Raw genomic sequence first — 20,225 nt, forward strand, 5'->3', positions numbered from 1 at the left:
AATTTTGGCAATGACAATAATCTAATTAAATATGAAGATAAATGAAGACAAGTCAGCTGTGCTTTCCAGTTTTCAAAGACTCATGGGGTGGAAACAAAAAGGGAAGGAAATACTTTTTTTAAAATGTAATACTTTGCATTCACACATCATAAGAACAAAAAAACCATAAGAAAATGCAAATATCAGCTTTTTCATAAAAATGTATTTTGGAAACTTCCTCATGGGCTATTTCTCTCTCTCGCTCTCTCTCTCTTTTTTTTTTTTTTAAGAATATGGGGAAATTGTTCAGATTAAGCACCCAAAAACCTAGGTTAGAGCTAACACCTTTTGTATAGTATTTTGTGAAAAATAAGAGCACACACTTTTACACTTTAGTTCCAGGTCTTGAAATTGTATACACCGCTTGCTAATCAATCTTCTATCAGTGGCTTATATTATCAAAACATTTTTTAAAAGTATGTGGTCAGAGAAACCTTAATAAATGAAATCACAATACATTAACTTCAGTATGCCTGGTTCCACAGCAGTGAAATAGTTGATAATTAACAGAACTGACACCTTCTGATTTGTTGATCCTGCACTCCTGATGAAGATGAATTTACTCTTATCCTTAGACATCTGCTTGTTTTATACACCTGGGTACATCCACAACCTAAAATAAATGGTTACTTCTTTCAATTGACTTTTGTTTACTTCCATTTTTGTAGGATCCAATCATTGGATTTACCTTTGAGTTTTATACTTTTTGCATTTGTGACTTTTCTTCTCTTCTGTTGCTTGTACGGAGACTATAGTTTAACTGTACTTTCATAAAAATTACTAATATGGAGGAAATATATTGTAGGAACTGAATTTTGTTTCCTTAAGTTTTTCTACTTCACCTTAATAAAATACAGAGAATGTGTGACTTTCAAAAGAAAAGTAGCCAAACTAACCAAGAACAAACATTGCCAGGTCAACACTGATGAATACTGGGGCAGGAATAAGTATGCAGGATAGTTACAGAACTGGACAAAGGGGGTAAATTTCACTAACCTGGGCAATCAAATTGGAGCAGATGTTGAAATCTGAAGGGAGATAAATCAAAGATTAGAAAAGCAAGTAAAGCATAGGAGCCATTGAAGAGCTGGTCCATTAGAAATATCCATATAACCATACTGGAACTGTATAACACTAAAGCCCTTGTCAGAACTTTGTGTGGGACTGAAATGTGGTAGATAAAGCAGATGAGAAAGAAAGAGAATAGCGCTTATATTTGACAGCCATGCTTGTGGAAAAATCTGAGTGGTTTTAACTTTTTCAAATTACCTACAATATGAAGATATAGCTGTTTAACATACAATCACCTATGAGTACTGAACAACATTTGAAATGTATCTTCATATTGTACTTTCTAGGAAAGAGGCTGGTTGTAGAGCCTCTCAAAGAAAAGAAGTCATGGGTACCAAGAAAATGAATGATGCAGGAAAACTAAAAAAAAATTAAAAAATGTACAACTCCTTGAACAGGAGTCAAGGGAATGAACAGGATGACAGAGACTACAGGTTTATTCAGCTTTTTTTAAAAGGCAGAAATAATCTAGACAAGCCACTGAATCGATAGATAAAGGACATCTGTTTCACACAAAAATGTATATAGCTTCTGGACTTGTTTTAAAGTACATTTGTGCAGTAACATTGTTGGTTCACAAAAAGTCTTACACAGTGGAATTAATATTTGAGCAGCAAAGGAGTAGTAAAGGAATACTGAAAGTTGTTCTTTGTGGGGTTATTTTACAATTTTCTGTTTCTGTAAAGAGTAGCAGTGGTGTGGAGTCTCAAACAACTTTTTCACAGACACCAGCTATTTTCTGAAAAATGTATAGAAGATTGATTTGTGTAAGGCAATTCTGCAGCTGCATTTAAACACTAAGTCTAGCCTTTTTCTAACAGAAATGAAAGCATCTTTTAAGAGTAACCTTTTCTCTGAAATAAATTTAAAGAATAAAATTCTGAGCTCTTGTGGAACAAAGTTAACTGAACTAGGAAGATAAATAATATCAAGATATAGTTTAATGGCACTATTTACCAGACATTTTTTACAAACCAAGTGTGCAACACAAGTCATGAATTCTACTTCAGTTTCACCTTCTGTAAAATGGAAACAAATATTTTTGAAATTATTAATATAAGGAAAGAAGTTATTTATTGAATAAGGAAAAGTTATTTACTTGTTCCCATAATATAAGAACTATGGGCCACCAAATGAAATTAATGGGCAGCAGGTTTAAAATAAATAAAAGGAAGTTCCTTCTTCACAGAGCACACAGTCAACCTGTGGAACTCCTTGCCTGAGGAAGTTGTGAAGGCTAGGACTATAATGGGGTTTAAAAGAGAACTGGATAAATTCATGGAGGTTAAGTCCATTAATGGCTATTAGCCAGGATGGGTAAGGAATGGTGTCCCTAGCCTCTGTTTGTCAAAGGGTGGTGATGGATGGCAGGAGAGAGATCACTTGATCATTACCTGTTAGGTTCATTCCCTCTGGGGCACCTGGCATTGGCCACTGTCGGTAGACAGGATACTGGGCTGGATGGACCTTTGGTCTGACCCAGTACGGCCATTCTTATGTTTTTATGTTCTTATAATGGCATTTGGAAAAATGCTTTATGCATTATTATTTTAAGTATGCAATATTTGCAGTTGAACTCTCTCAGAAATTACCAAGCCTGCATTCAAGACATGAACTGAAAAGTTTTAAACACTTTGTTGTACTAGAAGGGAGAGACAGTCATTAGGAACTAAAAGCATTTATTAACAGCCAATGTTAAACTGAACCTGCAACTTACCCATTATTTTCAAGTGATCTACTAATTCTACAGAGGTACTCTAAAAGCTTCTAGCAACACATCAATATTTTAAGTAAAAAGTTGGAACTTGTGAGAGCACTATAGACTATGAAGTATTTTAACAGCAGTGTAAAGATGGCATTATGATTAGGGCTCTGTATCTGTCACAGAGGTCGCAGAAGTCATGGATTCCGTGACTTTCCATGACCTCTGTGACTTCTGCAGCAGCCAGTGTGGCTGACCCCAGGGCCACCCAAGCAGCTGGCTCTGGGGCTAGCTACTCAGGTGGCCCCGGGGACAGCCACATTGGCCGCTGCTGGAGCAGCTCCTGCAGCCAGCTGCTGCTCGGGCGGCCCCAGGGATCGCCCAAGCAGCTGTGTCGTCCCCCGTCTCGTTCCCCCCCCGCCCAGCAGTGGTCCCAGGGCGGCCGGAGCAGCCATTGGCACCCACACACACACAGTAGCCATCCCCAGGGTGGCCAGAGCAGCAGCTGGCCCTGCCCTCCCCCAGCAGTGGCCTCCTGGCTTTTCCTCCCTGCAGCAGTGGCCCCCCAAAAATTAGTCAGGGGGTATTTATAGTATAAGTCATGGGACAGGTCACGGGCCATGAATTTTTGTTTATTGCCTGTGACTTGTCCATGACTTTTACTAAAAATACCCATGACTAAATCATAGACTTAATTATTGTGAATCTACCCTATGCTCTCTGCATTGGCTGATGGTTGCTCTGAACAAATGTTGACACTATGGTGTGGTTGCTACTATAATGGGCCATACACCTTCACAGAAACATCTACCACAAATAATACTATCATTGAGGTCAGAAACGTTTCCCTGGCAGAATTCTAAACAGCACCTTCAGTAGCTCTAAATTTCTTTGAAACAGCTGGACAGAGACAGATGCTATACGAGTGGGAAGCTCTGTTTATCAGGACTATCTTTAATAGTTAACAGTGGCTTCATATTGGTGGTACCTCAAAAAGTGCAGCTGCAGCATCAATTCAAAGCAATATGCTATTTCACATGACTACACCAAGGACTAAAAACTAAGAGCAGCATTTTACAGACAATGTAGAATGCTACATATCTGCTTTCACTGCTATTACCTCACATTTTACCTAAAGTAAGATAAATTATTTTTTAAAAAAAAAGACAACAAGGATGACACTGGGTGGGGGAGTTACTCCTACCTGCTTTTTGGGGAGGAAGAGAGATGAGAATTTTAGTGATGGACTGACAGACTTGGAGAACAAAGTCTTTTATCAATAGAAGAAGTACAACACAAAGAAATGTCACAGGGATTAAACACACCTCCCCATAAATGTCCCTAATCCCTAATCAGTAGGAACCATTTCCACAGGCGAGAGTAGTTCAGTTTCCATGCTTAGTCAGTCCTTGGTCTATGCAAAGACTGCCAATAAGAAAAGTCAATTAGTGCTAAGAGTAGGGCTTTTCTGATGTGGACAATTGGCTGCTGAAAATTGAACAGCTAAATGAATTTCCCATTGGGTTCTGAACAATCATTAGATGAGAAACTGCTTTCAGTCACTACTGATTTAGGCTGCCTTTGAAATGGGAACCTAGAGGATTAAAGGTTTATTTATTCCAATAGTAATCCTTGAACTATCAATTCCCTGTAAAATAGCTTGCAATAATGTTAAAGTGCATGATAACTTTTAAAAACAATTGATATTAGTACCCCAACCCTGTAAAAACCATATCTAGGGCTTGAAAAATCCACTTGTATATTTGATCTGGATAGGAAGTGAGGTGGAGAAAGAAAAATCTCCTTTTCAATAACAGGTACCTGTGTCTGTTTCAAATTCACCAGCTCTCCCAAGCACTGGCTGATATAAGACATGAATTCCTGAGCATGGACAGCCCTTTGGTAGAAATGCTAGCTAGCACATCATCAGCCTTTTACTTATTTAAATTTAGTAGTTGGGGTAGGGATTAGGACTTCTTACCATGGACAACTGATAGGCTCCCTTACCTGGTCATAGCAGTCTTTGGCTAGTAGACTTAATACTGTACCTAGAATCTTTCTGATAAACTTTTAAAGACTTGGCTAAGTCTATTATTGACTATACTGCAATGAGCTTCTCTTTTGTTTCTTACTGCTAGTTTCACACCCCGGATCCTCCTTTCTGACAGAAATCAGAAAATGTAGAAGAAAAAAAACCAGATATACAGCAATTCACTTTGCTAAGCAAGTGATTTTACCTGTAGATTTGTTTTCTTGGGGCTTGTACAACTAGCAGTCTGGAGGCTACGTTAGGGTTATTGCTGGCCATCCGTGACAACAGAAGAAGCTCAAGAGTTTTGGCACCACTACAAGCTGTCATTTGTCCAAGTCTCAAGCCTGTATTCCAGTAGAATTTTCCAAGTATATAATTTTAAAAAATATTTGACATTATTAATAATAGTAACAATTCTATAACAAACAGAAGGCAGTATCCTCTGGTTTGGTGGATATACAAACAAGATACTACTCTTTCTTGTATGCTTGTACAGTATCTTAACCTATTTAGCAATTATGTTAGGGATGTGGATAAGCAAGCAGTATGATCTCAAGGGTAGAGAAAAGTAAAATAGAAAAATCTGAATCTTAAATGACCTCTTTGACCAAAGGAAGCATCTGCATTATGTCTAGTAATAGAGGGCAAAACCTATACTGTTCATGTGGTGCTCTCCAACACTGATCTACTAGTGTATTCTCAAATATATTTCCATAGACTGCCATTTTAAGTAAGTTTCCTTGGTATATAGTTTTAGCCATCTAGCAAATGATGTCTTAAGGCTCTTACTTCTGTTTTCAAATGTTCAGTTATTAAACCACTTTCTCGTCTTATGTAATTTAAGATTTCTTTAGGATGATGAAATTTAGAGTACATGTCAAGGAGGAGACAAGCCTAATTCAAAAAAGAGGAGGTAAATTCTGGGACAAGTTTGGGAGATACATTCATGATAATCTGGGTTACAAAGAACTGTAAGAATGGTTTCTCTGATTCTTAAGATCAGTCTGGCCAACATAGCAGCAATCAGAAAGGCTACAGCCAGCTATATCATCTTGTTCTACAATCCCATCATCTCTAACAAGTTATGCATAGGCACCTTCAGTTTACACTTTAGGAATGCATGATGTAGTGTGGTGTCTGTGGTACTGAAGAGCAGCACTAAGCCAATGCACCAGCATCATGTTGAGGGTAACGTTGCTGGAAATGAAGTGGAAGACTGAAGGCCTGATCTACAGGAAATGTAATCTCAATCCAATCTGTCAAAGTGCCTTCCTGTCCTGTAGTTCTGGAGCCAGAGGTTAAAGATAATTAAGAAAAGACAGTTACCTTTTCCGTAACTGGTGTTCTTCGAGATGTGTTGCTCATGTCCATTCCACAGTAGGTGTGCGTGCTCGCCATGTGCACCAGTGCCGTAAGTTTTTCCCTTAGCAATACCTGTAGGGGAGCACCCCTAGCAACCCCTGGAGTGGTGCCACCATGGCACAGTATAAGGGGCGCTGCGCGCTCCCCCCATCCCCAGTTCCTTCTTGCCGGAAAACTCCGACAGTGGGGAAGGAGGGTGGGATGTGGAATGGACATGAGCAACACATCTCAAAGAACACCAGTTATAGAAAAGGTAACTGTCTTTTCTTCTTTGAGTGATTGCTCATGTGCATTCCACGGTAGATGATTCCCAAGCTATACCTGTTGGAGGTGGTTAGGAGTTCACAGACACTCGGGACGGAGCACTGCTCTGCCAAACCCGGCGTCCTCCTGGTCTGGGAGACGATCGTATAATGCGAGGTGAACATGTGCACCGATGACCATGCTGCAGCTCTACAAATGTCCTGAATAGGGACATGAGCTAGAAAGGTGGCTGACGAGGCTTGCGCACTTGTTGAGTGCGCTCTTACAATTGGTGGTGGGGAAACTCCCACCAGATCATAACAAGTACGGATACATGAAGTGATCCAGCTGGAGAGCCACTGAGTAGAGATCGCTGACCCTTCATTCGTTCAGCAATGGCAACAAACAGCTGCGTAGTCCCCAGCGCCTGGTCCCCTTCTGAATGCAGGGCCAGGGAGAAGCGCTCTGCTGACCCCCTCCTGGGGGGTTGAGAGATGGAGGCTGATGGTCTGTCTGACGCTCTGGCTACCGAGCAAGCCACCTGCGGGGTCTGCAACGGGGCCCATGCGGTCCACTGGTACCAGGGCGCTGGCCAGGGAGCCTGGTGCCATTGCATTTGCTGCAGCACTGTCGGAGCGGGCTGCCCCGCTGGACTCATATGGTCCGCTAACTGCCGGCTCCGAGGGGAGGCTGGGCTGGTGCACGAATGACCGCTATCTAGGGATGGGGATGAGTAGCGGTGCTGTGAGCGGTGCCGGGCCCGAGGCCATGAGTTCGGTATAGAGGAGCAGGAGTACCGTCTGTAGCAGCTGCTCCGCAAACAGCTCCGTCGGGCAGATCTGCGGCGGCCGGTTGCCGGCGATCTACGCCTGGGGCTGCGGGAGCCGAGCCGTGCCAGGGACTGCAACCAGGACGAAGAGCGCCAGCAGCGTCGGCATCGGTACTACAAGGGGCTATGGCGGCTTCTCAGAGTTGGCAACCTCCGGTGCCGTCAGTCCTAGTCCCGGCAGGGTGTGCTCTGACCTTGAGGCCTGCTCTCCCTAGATGCGGAGCGGTGCCTCGAGTCCCTTTTGCTCGACACTCAGCCAGACAATTGGGTGGGGGTCGGCAGAGACCGGTGCGGGCTGCGAGCGGGGTGGTCATTTGGCGAAGAGTGGCGTCAGGATCCTTCCTGCGACTGTGAGCGGTACCGCCCAAGTGGCGACTGCGGTGGTCCAAGCGCTGGTTTGCCTCTGGACCGGGGAGCTGCTGGGGTCGGTGCAGCTGGTATCGGAAGAGACATTATGTCTCGAGCTGCCTGTAGGGCCTCCGGCATGGAGGGCACCTGTATGTGGCCACTGGCATCCAAGGAGGTCAGCTCAGAGTGGGCTGGGCTACTCTGCTCTACCCGAGTCAGAGGCCGCAAGGGTAAGGGGGATCGAGAGCTGCCCAGTGCAGGTCTAAGCTTGCCCCCAGCGTTGTTCCGGTGTCTTGACGGAGAAGATCACTTCTTCGTCTTCTTAGAGCGTCCCGTGGATGGGGAGCGGTGCCGGCTGGTGGAAGGCACCACTGGGTCGCCATGCACCGATGCTACGGTGCTCGGTGCCGACTCGGAGCGGTGCAGCGGTGTCGGGGTCAGGGCCAACTCCATCAATATGGCTCAGAGCTGTATATCTTGCTCCTTCTTAGTCCAGGGCTTAAACGATCTGCAAATTTTGCAGCGGTCACTGACGTGGGTTTCTCCAAGACAGCGTAAGCAACTAGTGCGCAGGGGGGTATAGGCCGTTTACAAGTGCCACACGACTTAAAGCCAGGGGCATGCCCTGACCCAGGTGCAGTTATTACAGGCTCTTCTATATACACACACACACACACACTTTTAAAACTACAGGTACTAACTATCTACAGAACTAAACAACAGTCCAAACAGGGAAGGCTACAGTGAAGAGCTGGAGCACAGCAGTTCCAAAGCACCGTCACTGGCGGCAAAAAGGAACTGGGGGTTGGGGAGTGCGCAGCGCCCCTTATACTGCGCCATGGTGGCACTACTCCAGGGGTTACTAGGGGTGCTCCCCTACGGGTACTGCTAAGGGGAAAACGTCTGGTACCGGTGCACGGGGCGAGCACACACACCTACTGTCGAATGGACATGAGCAATCACTCAAAGAAGAAATTAAACTAGGTCTCTGACATAGGATCCAATTGTTGTTGTTGAAAATGCTTGAGCAGAACAGGAAAGTAATTGATTAAATAGCCCATGCAATGAGGTATGATTCCAGTATCTTCCAGAAGACAACAGACTAAACAATGCATACAATGCTATGGTATCAGTGCATCAGTAATCATGCTGATCGTCTCATTAGTTTCTTGTACCCTCCCATCTGTCTATCTGAATCCATCTGCTGTCTCTTGTCTTATAGTTGGATTATAAGCTCTTTGGGCAGGGAGAGATCAACTTTTTGTTCTGTTTGTTCACTCAGCGCCTAGCACAATGGGGTCCTGGTCCATAATTAGGGCTCCTAGGCATTGTGGTAATACAAATAAATAAATGCAGCTATTTGAAATGATGCTGTCTTACTATTAGGTCTAGCAAGAACATCATTAATTATTATTCAGGAAACATCTTGAGACTGACAACTCTCCTGAACTCCTTTATCCCTTAGATTTTCTTCCCATGTAACCTTACCTACTAGTTATCTAAGTTTGTTGAGGCTTTTTTGAAGTTCACTGTCCTCATTCTACTGTTCTCATTCCTTCCTTTCCTTAGGGTATGTCTACACTACCCGCCGGATTGGCAGGCAGTGATCAATTCAGCAGGGGTCAATTTATCACATCTAGTCTAGATGCAATAAATCGACCCCCGAGCGCTCTCCCATCAACTCCTGTACTCCACCACCGGGAGAGGCGCAGGCAGAGTCGACGGGGGAGCGGCAGCAGTCAACTCACCGCAGTGAAGACACCATGGTGAGTAGGTCTGAGTACGCTGATTTCAGCTACGTTATTCACGTAGCTGAAGTTGCGTAACTTAGATCGATTCTCCTCCCTCCCCTACAGTGCAGACCAGGCCTTAGACTCATGAAGCTTGAAGATTTCAGGATCACTTTCACCCAAGTTGCCTTCCTCATTCAGTTCGCTACCAATTTCTCTCTTAGTCAGTCAGAATCAAGTCTAAAATGGCTGCCCTCCTGGTTTCTTCCTCCACCTTCTGAAACAAGAAGTTGTCTCTTCCCCCTCCCCTGCAACACTTTTCATGAACATACTGGACTTTGTGTTTTGCTGTATTATTTTTCCAACAGATATTTTGGTAGTTAAAGTCTTCTAGGTCTTGTGTTTTGAATATTTGTTATTTTTCCTAGAAATGCTTCATCCACCTTCCTCCTCCTGTTTTGGTGGTCTCTACTAGACATCTAACATGATGTTGCCCCCGATTTTTCCCTCTTTTATCTTCATTCAGACACATGCAACTGGCCTTCCTCAGAGCTTCTTCTGGACCTCGGAACAAGTTCATACATTCTAGTACAACGCAACACTTTCTCCCTTTTCCTTTGTCTGTCCTTCCTGAACAAGCTATACTCCTCTATATCAATATTCCAGCCATAATATTTATCCCACCAAACCTCTGTGGTGCCAATTAAGTAATAATTTTGCTTGTGTACTAAGAATTCCAGTTATTCCTGTTTATTCCCCATACTCTTTGCATTTGTGAATAGACAGCTAATATCTTGAGCAGATTCTACACTGTTCTCCCTCTTGTTTCTTCTATGATCCTATTAGAATTTATCATTCCTCTCCACCTCAACTTCTACCCCTCTGTCAAAGTCACTCTTTTATACTTACATTTGGACTTTTGTCACCACACCTCATCCCAAAGCCATCTCCCATTTAACTTAAAGACATAAAACAGCTATGCACTGTATTTAATTGTAACTTTAAATAGTAAGTTGGTTGACAGTATAAGAGTTTAAATATAAGGGCTTGTAAACTATTAATTACAAACATTCTACTAGCATTAATGTGATGCATTTGCTGAATATAATTTTGGATACCACAACAAATTATCAAATAAACTATATGACAAATACCAGTGAGTTTCATCAGATAATTATGTGGTGCTGTTTGACCAGCCCTACTTAATCCATCCCTTGCCTTTGTTAAAACTGCTTTGCCTGTCTTTACTTCACTTGACTTTCATCCTGTATTAGACAGCAACACAGATTTTTCTGCAATTTTCTCTACTACTCCTCTTTCCTTTTCCCAACATTGCATTCTCTATCTCCTGACATAGATTTCCCTCTCCTTTTTCCATTTCTCCCCCAACACTTATCTCAGTAACATACTTCTCATTTCTAATTTATCCCATCATCTCTCTCTCTCTTGCCCAACTACCAACATGACAATCCATGCATCCAAACAAAGGGCTAGGAAATTTTACTGATACCCAATAACCAAAGGACTAACCCTACTAGCCACAGATGGATACAAAACATGGGGTGAAGCTGGGATGGAGACCCTTTTCAGGGGCAACATCAAGGTAAGAAGCCAGCCTCTATATCCCTCCAACTGTTGGGAAAAGGGAAGATGCTGAGATTTGTTTCAGGGTGTTAGTCCTACACCCTGCTTGTGAACTCCCCATTTTTTGTATTAGCCTCAGGTTAGAAGTCGTCAGATAATTTGAAGCCACTCTCCCCACCTCTCTCTGGCTGCTGGAAAGGAGAAGGAGCATTTCTTCAATTTCCTACTAGCATCTCTTGGCTGTCAGAGTGTTTGGGATTTGCTGCTGCTTAACTGCTCTTCCCCTCCACTCCCCCCCTAGGCTGTTGAGTGTGTGGGTTATCCACAGTGCTCTATGCCTCTCAATTTGCTCCTGCAAGGGGGTGGGGGGTTCTGTTACTATAACCATTCCCCAAAGCATTTTTAAGTTCCTATCCCTAGTAATAATTCAGGCTGCAAGTTTGTCATGGAAGTCATGGAAATCACAGATTTTCTGTGCCCTCCATGACTTCTGCAGCAGCTGATGAGTCTGGCCCGGGGGCTGCCTGAACAGCTCAGGCAGCCCCTGCACCAGTCGCACCAGCTGTTGCTGGGGCAGTCTCGGACCACTGTGCCCCCCTTGCCCCAGCAGGAGTTTGGGTGGGGGGCTCAGAGCTGGTGGTTGGGATGCAGGGGTGCGGGCCTCTGGGCAGCGCTTACCTGGAGGGGCTCCCTTGAAGCGGCGACATCCCCTCCCCCTGCTCCTAGGTGGAGGCGCGGCATGGCCAGGGGTCTCTGCACAATTCCCCCGCCCGCAGGGGCCACCCCCCCAGCTCCTATTGGCTGTGTTTATTGGGGTGGAGGCAGCGCGCAGAGCTGCCTGGCCACACCTCTGCCTAGCAGCTGAGGGAGGGGGATGTCACCAATTCCAGGGAGGCACAGAGCCAGGTAGGGAGCCTGCCAGCAGGGCCTTCCCTAGCAATTCTGGGGCCCGTGGAGGGGGTAGGCCTCTGCAGGGGGGCTGGCCCCAGGCCTCCTTGGGAGGGGGCGGGCTTGCTTGGGGGGCAGTGGGGGAACCACCCCCCAGCACTCACCGGCAGCGCTGCTGGGGCTGGGTCACTGCACTTCCCACCACTGGTGAGTGCAGGCCCAGCCCTGCTGCAGAGCTCAGGAGAGTGGGGGTGGGGCTGGGGCAGAGCAGGGTGGAGGGCCTGGGGAAGAGCCAGAGCAGGGGCTGGAGCAGCACACAGCTGCGCAGGGCACCAGGAAATTTGGTGCCCCACATGTCCCGGTACCCTATGCAGCTGTGTACTTTGCGTATGGGTAAGAACAGCCCTGCCTGACAACCCCGCTACCCCACCCCCAGCACCAGCAGAGGTGCCAGGCCACGCGTTGCTGCCCGCACTCCCCTCCCTCCCCCCAGCATCTGCAGCACCCCCCATAGCTGCCCCTCCCCCCCCCAAGATTTAGTCAGGGGTATATAGTAGAAGTCCTGGACAGGTCACAGGCTGTGAATTTTTGTTTACTGCTCGTGACCTGTCCATGACTTCTACTAAAAATACCTGTGACTAAAATGTAGCCTTAGTAATAATTCCTGTGTCTTATCCGTTGTTTGTGTCTCGATCTCCAACAATACAGCAAAATGAAATTGACCTCATTCTTCTTAGTTTCATTGCTGGCCAGAAGGATTTGAATGACAGTTGTAAACTCACAAAACTGTAGTCAGTTTTCATTCTGCTGCAGCTTGTGGAAGCTCTTAGAAGCAAAAGCACTACACTATGTGTATGCAGACTTAAAAAGATGGCATTGCATCAACTTAAACTTGATTTGTGTTTGGAAGGTTATTTTCTTAACCAGATGAGCTAGAAACATTTTTTTTTTTTTTAAACAAAACCTTATACACCTCTACTGCGATATAACGCTGTCCTCAGGAGCCAAAAAATCTTACCGCGTTATAGATGAAACCATGTTATATTGAACTTGCTTTGATCCACCGGAGTGCGCAGTCCCGCCCCCCTCGGAGCACTGCTTTACCGCGTTATATCCAAATACGTGTTATATCGGGTCGTGTTATATCGAAATAGCGGTGTATTCTGCAGAAAGTGACAGCACTAACCCAGGCAAGTACGTAACTGAAATATTAAATCTGAAAATCATTTTTCCTATAATTCTTACTAGCACATATTTTAAACTGATGCATGTTTGTTAGGGATTATTTAAACAGACAGATATTCATAAATTGACCATCCATTTAACTCCAGGGGGATCAAAAGACAGCACGTGTGTATCTTGTGATGTTACAACATTTGGATTTGGTCAAAAGAGCTATTGGGAATGGAGGAGTCCTTTAGGCTTATATGTAAAATAATTATCATAAAATATATCTTTCACAAATGGGTACTCTTTCAGGTACATATTAAAACACTCTGCTTTCTGATCAATGATCCAAGCCCAAGGTTTAGAAAAGTTTACCGATCCTGAAAGCATATGTATTACACTGCTTTGACAATGGGTGTAGCATTGCTTGTTCACAAAACATTAAGATTTTAGCATAACAATATATTTATTGCTGGCTTGCTTCCTCCTGACTTTCTTTGCTTCTGACATGACTAGAACCAGAGATTAATCTACTATGGTGTTTGAATGCCAGGTTTTCTGAAATGCTAGTGATCATCAATTGAAGTGTTTAATTCAGAACCATCAAATGCTGCATGAAGGTAAACAGATATTACATTGATAAGATCCATAAAAATACCTATACAGTAATAAGTCACAGTTATATAGACTATACTCCTCCCTCCCCTCCTATTGTTTGTGATTCACTTGTCACATCTTGCCTTAGACTGTAAATTCTACAGGGATGGGACTGTGTCTTTGCAAAGCACCTACTACAAATGGGGCCTTGATCCCTATTGGAGCCTCTGGGTGCTAATACAATATAAATAACAATTTAAGATACAGATTTCCACCCAAAATTTTGTTTCCTTAATCCAGATGTTTAAAGGAGAAAAGTGTAAAACAGACAGAAGACTTCCCCGTTTCTTTCAGTAACAAGCTGTTAAGTAAAAAAAGAAAGAATTTGTTTTGCACTGGAATGGAAGGATTGTTTCCAAGTGTTGGATGCTGTTTAGGACTGATTTTCTTTGCAGGTTTACAGGCAAAGCAGAGAGTACAACAAATTAAGGATTTTATGAAAACTCTATTAAAAGAATCCTTGGGTTTTTTTCTCTGAATCATTTGTCAGTTATTCTGATAGTGTAAATTCCTCAGAAATGGAGAAGTTCCCCCCACATGTAGTAGATTGACCAAACCTATTGAAATTCATAGCATTTTAATATTACTGAAATGTTAAATTAAGGCAGTTTATGTTTCTAGATATTTGTACAAAAGATCCAAATATTGGGTCTTAGGATATCTCATGGGAGGAAACCCTTGATATTGCCATTTCAAGATCATTTTCTAAATCTTACATTTTATACCTACCTTTACATAACTCTTTCCAAGGCATCATCAGAAAGTATAATACCATTAAAAGCAGCATAGATCACAAGTTGCTTTTATATACTGGATCCCTATCCCTCAATTTGAGCCATAAATTACCCCATATGATATAGAAGAGACCATACTGCAAAAGCCGACCATCTATATATATGAAAGCACATAATAAACAGAATAAACTATTTTAAATCAGTAAGCTGTGTCTTTTTCCCCCCAACTCTACTTGTGGGTTCAATCAAATCTTGGGCCCAAGCAACACCCATTTACAAGCATCCTAATAGAGCTGAGAATCTCTTATGCAGTACTTTTGGCTAGTTAAAAGATTGTCATAATTTTTGCCTGTATTTTGTATAACCCAATTTACCTTAGTGATGGCAGGTATGTTAGCTTTGTCTTTCAGAATTCTGAAGAAGTTTTAAGGTGTGTTTAGTAATTTTCATGTATTTGGTTATTGCTAGTTCCTCACACATACAAGGAAGGCATCAAATTAGATTTTTTAAAAATTTATTTTGCTTGCTTCTTGAGCTCTGTCATTTACTGGAGCAGCTAGAGAACTCAAAGCAAACAAAAGTCCAGTGCCTCACTATTTCTACCTTATATGGTATCTAGTCTGCAATTACACTACATGGGATTTGTTTAAAAAAGGATTTACTCACTATTTTGAAGAAATACAGTCTACATAAGAATAGGCACACAGTAAAACCACTAATAATACAATTATAACAAAGTAACCAAAAACAAGTCACAATTTTTGGTCAATCAAAAATTCAAATCATTGCCTGCTTATAATACATTAATTTAATACCAGCAGTGACATTTTTCATGCAGAATCATTTCATGTATTTGATGCATTCATTGCCACAAAGTAATACAACATCATGACATCATAATTTGTCACCCACTATGTTGTATATAGGCATATTTTAAATAAAACTCTTTTTGCATCAAGTTACTTACTTATGTCAGACAAATTAATGAAAACTGAAGCAATCCTGATTTTTTCCATGATAGATGGCAACCCTAGTAGTGGCTGCTCTTTATCAAACATTCTTAGTGTAAATTTGCTGAAGAGGCTGTGGAACGGAATAATCAATTCATCCCTTCTGATTCATTTCTTTTAAAGATATGCCTACACTACAGATGCTACAGTGGCATACCTACGGCACTGAACCTTTGTATTGCATATTCTTCCGACATCGACGTAAGAGTTCTTCCAAAGTGTAGTTAATCCATCTCGCTGAGAGGTGGTAGCTATGTCAACAGAAATTTCATCGACCTACCCACTATTTCATCAACCTACCCATGTCTGCACTAGGGGTTAGAATTTTTTCGCAGCCCTGAGCATGGCAGCTAGGTGAATCTAATTTTTTTTAAGTGTAGAACAGGCCTAAGTCCTTTGCTTTGCAAGTCCATCACTTCAGGCTCGACAGCCCCAGTTAGGAAGCTGCTCAAAAATAACTCACTAAGAAATGTGATGCTTGTCCAGTTGGATGAAGTTCATGTAAGGTGCCTCCAAGTTGCACCAAATATCATTAGAGTAAGAACTTTGTAGGCGGAGAAGAAGGTGAAGGAGCAGTATTTTTTTTTTGCTGTAGAGACAAAGTAACTGAAGTACATGCACAAGATGTAGATGACTGACAGCTTCTATGGCACCATAGCTCCAGGTTCTATTAGTTATTGTAGAGATAGGAACTATCCTAAAGAAGCACTAACCCTAGCAGTTATAAACCCATGAAAATGGGAATGGGAATGTTACTACTGGAGTTATACGAAATTTGGAATTTCCTTTTTCATATTTATTATTACAAAATTTCAAAGGGAAAGGCAAGATATAGCCCAAATATTTTACTTCTAACAAAACTAGCAAATAATTATTAAAAAATTGATGTACTGGCAGTGCAAATTTTTAGCAAAGCTCTAGTTAATAATACTGCTGACATATCAATCAAAATGGGAAATTAAGCATGGACTAGAAATCAACTTTTTTTCTGCAATATATTTTAATTCTTTCATTACATTCATGATCAAAATCTCCCTATTTTGTTATCTGCAGGAGTGTTTTTTCATAAAGTATCCAATAAATCCAAAGCATAATATTTGTATATTCTAAAGTATATTCTCAGTACTGCTCTGAACTCTAATATGCAACATCCAGTCACTATCCTCACTCAAATGATACATAAATATACAGTGTAATTGGCAATGTTTACTGTTCAGGGCCTTAAAAAAAACCAAACAATTTTGTTCAGTCAATAGTACAAAATTCATTTGAAGTGAAACAGAATACTACCCAGAGGCTTTCTTGTGCAGTTAAAATATTTTTCCTTTTCCTCCTCTATACAACCTCAGGGGAGAAAATAAGAAACTAAAAATTAAACTGGCTCCAGACTAAGAGAGTGTAAAGGTTCTGATTGACAGCTAGAATGTCTCCTAATTGCAGACAACATTAGAACACAAGCCACGTGATCCTCCACAGTACAACTTAGATGTTACATATTCCTAATACCAGTGATTTTCTTAGTCCAGAATATAAAGGCAATAGATTTTTTAAATAAACTAAACATAGTAAAAGATGTGCACTTACCAAGTGAACATAAGGCACAAAGTATCCAAAAAGTGCAGCAGGGATTCCAAAAGCCCAGATTCGATAACCCGTAACCTTGAAAATGGAGAAACTGAAAATCTTCTTTGCAGGAGGAAATCTCAACATGCCCTTCTTTCCACCCTCTTTGTCACTTGCACTGGAAATGAGGGGTTTGTAAGTGAAGCCAGCCAGGAAAAGAACAAACATAAGGATGCACAGGACCCTTAAAGTGTTGTACAGGCCAACTGAATCAATCAACACTCTTAAAAGGAAAGGCAATGACACAGTGAACAAGCTGCTGCCGGCAGTGACGATGCCATTCACTAGTCCAAGGCGCTTCTTGAAATAGTGCCCCAGAATGACCAAGGATGGCTGGTATGCAAATGAACAACCACAGGCAAATAAGATTCCATAGGTGAAATACAGAGGTTCAATGGTGCTATATGAAAAGAAAAAAAGGTTGAAAATTGCATTAGTATGTTACATGCAACACTGTGAATGCTCATATTCAACAGTTACATATAAAAGAGTTAATCTTCCACATATGTGATCGCAGAATAAAATATTACACCTCTACCCCGATATAATGCGACCCGATATAACACAAATTTGGATATAACGCAGTAAAGCAGTGCTCGGGGAAGGGGGCGGGGCTGCGCACTCCAGCGGATCAAAGCAAGTTCGATATAACACGGTTTCACCTATAACGCGGTAAGATTTTTTGGCTCCCGCGGACAGCGTTATATCGGGGTAGAGGTGTAATATAGTTTATACTTATTTACTGTAGAAGTAAATTCTATCAACTCAAGCACACAATAATTAAGTGGGAAAATCAGAGAATATTTCATAATCTTTCATTGACCAGATCTGATTAAAAGTACACTTAATATTCTTTAAGAATATTCTCAGGTCAAGTTAGACCCAAAACATAAGTTCAGTAACATCTGTGGTTTATTTGTTTTTAAATCCAATGAAAATACTACTTTGTTTGGATTTAAGCATTTCCCTACTATGTTTGCAACCCAAACTTTGCAACATTATGAGAATGCTTGAGGGCCAAAAAGTGAACCGGATGTCTATTTTTATGGTCCACAAGGAAAGTACAATAATGAAAGAAGTAAGTGAACACTATTAATTGTGAGGACTAAAACTAGAAAATTATTTCAAATTTTAGTATAATGGGTTATGTATAACTGGTCAGATTTTGTTAAGTATGATTTTTCACCTGATAACATCCCTTTAACCATAACAAAATATTCAAAGTTATTTCACTTTTCTACATCAGTGTTTTCCAGCATTTATATTTACATACACAGGTATAGTACAGGCCAAAAAAAAGTAATGGGAAAAATCTATTAAAAGAGAACGACAATCTTACTCCAGTTTATATTAGGAACGAGCAGCACTATGATTTGTTCCTTGTGGCAGAGATTTCCACCACAAAATACAATGAAGTAAGAACAGAGCCATTCTCTTGCTACACAAGTAAGATTAGCCTGCCACCAAAAAGATTCATGCACCAGAGAATATGGATATAATTAATAAAGAGAATACAAGCAAAGTAATGAAAATATATGTTCATCTCCAGGAGATTGAGACAGCTGCAACACAGAGGAGCAGGGTGGATTTGATTTAAATTAAATTGATTTAAATCTCTAGTCAGGAAGACTCGATTTAATCATGGTTTTCTACATAAAAGTGCGGTCTTGTTGGTTGTTATAACCTTAATACATATTCTTCACAACTCAGAGATAGATGTAGGTTTCATTTTTAGAAGATACACACTATAGATTTTTAAACAGTGATTTATTTTGAAAACTTTTCAGATTAGTTTTACAGCTATATCAGAAAATGAATGAAGAGGAGGTTACTCACCCTGTGCAGTAACTGACGTTCTTCGAGATGAGTGTCCCTGTGGGTGCTCCACTCCAGGTGTTGGTGCGTCCCTGCGCCTTTGCTCGGAGATTTTTGTAGCAGTACTCGTACCGGCCACGCATGCGCAGAGGCTGCCTCCCCGCTGTGAGTCTAGCTTAATAGTATGCATGCGTGGCCGGCCTCCTCAGTTCCTTCTCTACAATGGAGGCTACCCCAACTCCGAAGTAGAGGGGAGAAGGGTGGGTAGTGGAGCACCTACAGGGACACTCATCTCGAAGAACGTCAGTTACTGCACAGGGTGAGTAACCTCCTCTTCTTCTTCGAGAGATGTCCCTGTGGGTGCTCCATTCCAGGTGACTTAAAAGCAGTGTGTCTCAAGGAGGTAGGGACTTCGGATCTGATAGGAATGCCGTAGATAGTACAGCCCTGCCCAAACGTATATCAGAAAGGGGGCCTTGAGTAAGGGCATAGTGTTTAACAAATGTGTGCTCAGAGGACCAAGTGGCTGCTTTACAAATATCAGCCAGGGGAACTTTGCGTAAGAATGCTACAGAGGCAGCCAGAGATCTAGTGGAGTGCATTCTGATGCCGTCTGGAGGTGTAACCTTCTTCATCTGATAGCACAACCGGATGCACTGAGAAATCCAGTTTGAAAGCCTCTGGGTAGAAATAGGGGAACCTTTGGAACGTTCCGCGATGGAGACAAAAAGTCTAGAAGAGTTTCTAAAAGGTTTGGTTCTATCCAAATAGAAGGACAAGGCCCTGCATACATCTAATGTATGCATTGTAGCTTCAAACGAGTTCGCATGTGGTTTCAGAAAAAAGATTGGTAGGTGTATTGGCTCATTAATGTGGAATGACGAATGCACCTTAGGAAGAAATTTGGGGTGTAATCTGAGAGTAACCTTGTCTTTGAAAAATAGCGTATATGGTGGGTCTGCCATAAGAGCTGCTATTTCCCCTGCCCGTCTGGCGGAGGTAATTGCCACTAAAAATGCTGTTTTCATCGAAAGGTGTAAATGGGAGCACGTGGCTAGGGGTTCAAATGGTTGTTGAGTTAGGCAAGATAGTACTAAATGAAGGTCCCACTGGGTGGTAGGTGGTTTAATGTCTGGGTATAGGGCTTGGAGTCCCTTGAGGAAACGCTTGGTGATTGGATGAGCAAAAACAGAAGTATCATCAATTTTGTCATGAAAAGTTGTAATAGCAGCTAAATGGACTCTGATGGAGCTGAAAGAAAGGCCGGATCGCTTAAGGTCCAATAGATAATCAAGTATGAGCGAGAGAGATACCGACGTGGGACAAAGTTGTTTAGCTGAACACCAATGTGTGAATCGTTTCCACTTTCGTAGATAGGTGGTGCGAGTAGA

At 42.1% G+C, this 20,225-nt stretch overlaps 1 protein-coding gene across 1 annotated transcript in view; it reads right to left on the minus strand.

Moving 5' to 3' along the window:
- SLC16A10 (solute carrier family 16 member 10) overlaps window positions 1-20,225 on the minus strand; it is a 156,838-nt gene that overhangs the window by 35,036 nt on the left and 101,577 nt on the right. The window contains exon 3 of the mRNA XM_024216030.3: window positions 16,981-17,419. Within this exon, the coding sequence (XP_024071798.1) occupies window positions 16,981-17,419 (439 nt within the window). The remainder of the gene's footprint in view (window positions 1-16,980; window positions 17,420-20,225) is intronic.

This window comes from Terrapene carolina, unplaced genomic scaffold, assembly GCF_002925995.2.
Source record: "Terrapene carolina triunguis isolate 2854851 unplaced genomic scaffold, T_m_triunguis-2.0 Scaffold42, whole genome shotgun sequence".
Classification (NCBI taxonomy): Eukaryota; Metazoa; Chordata; order Testudines; family Emydidae; genus Terrapene; species Terrapene triunguis.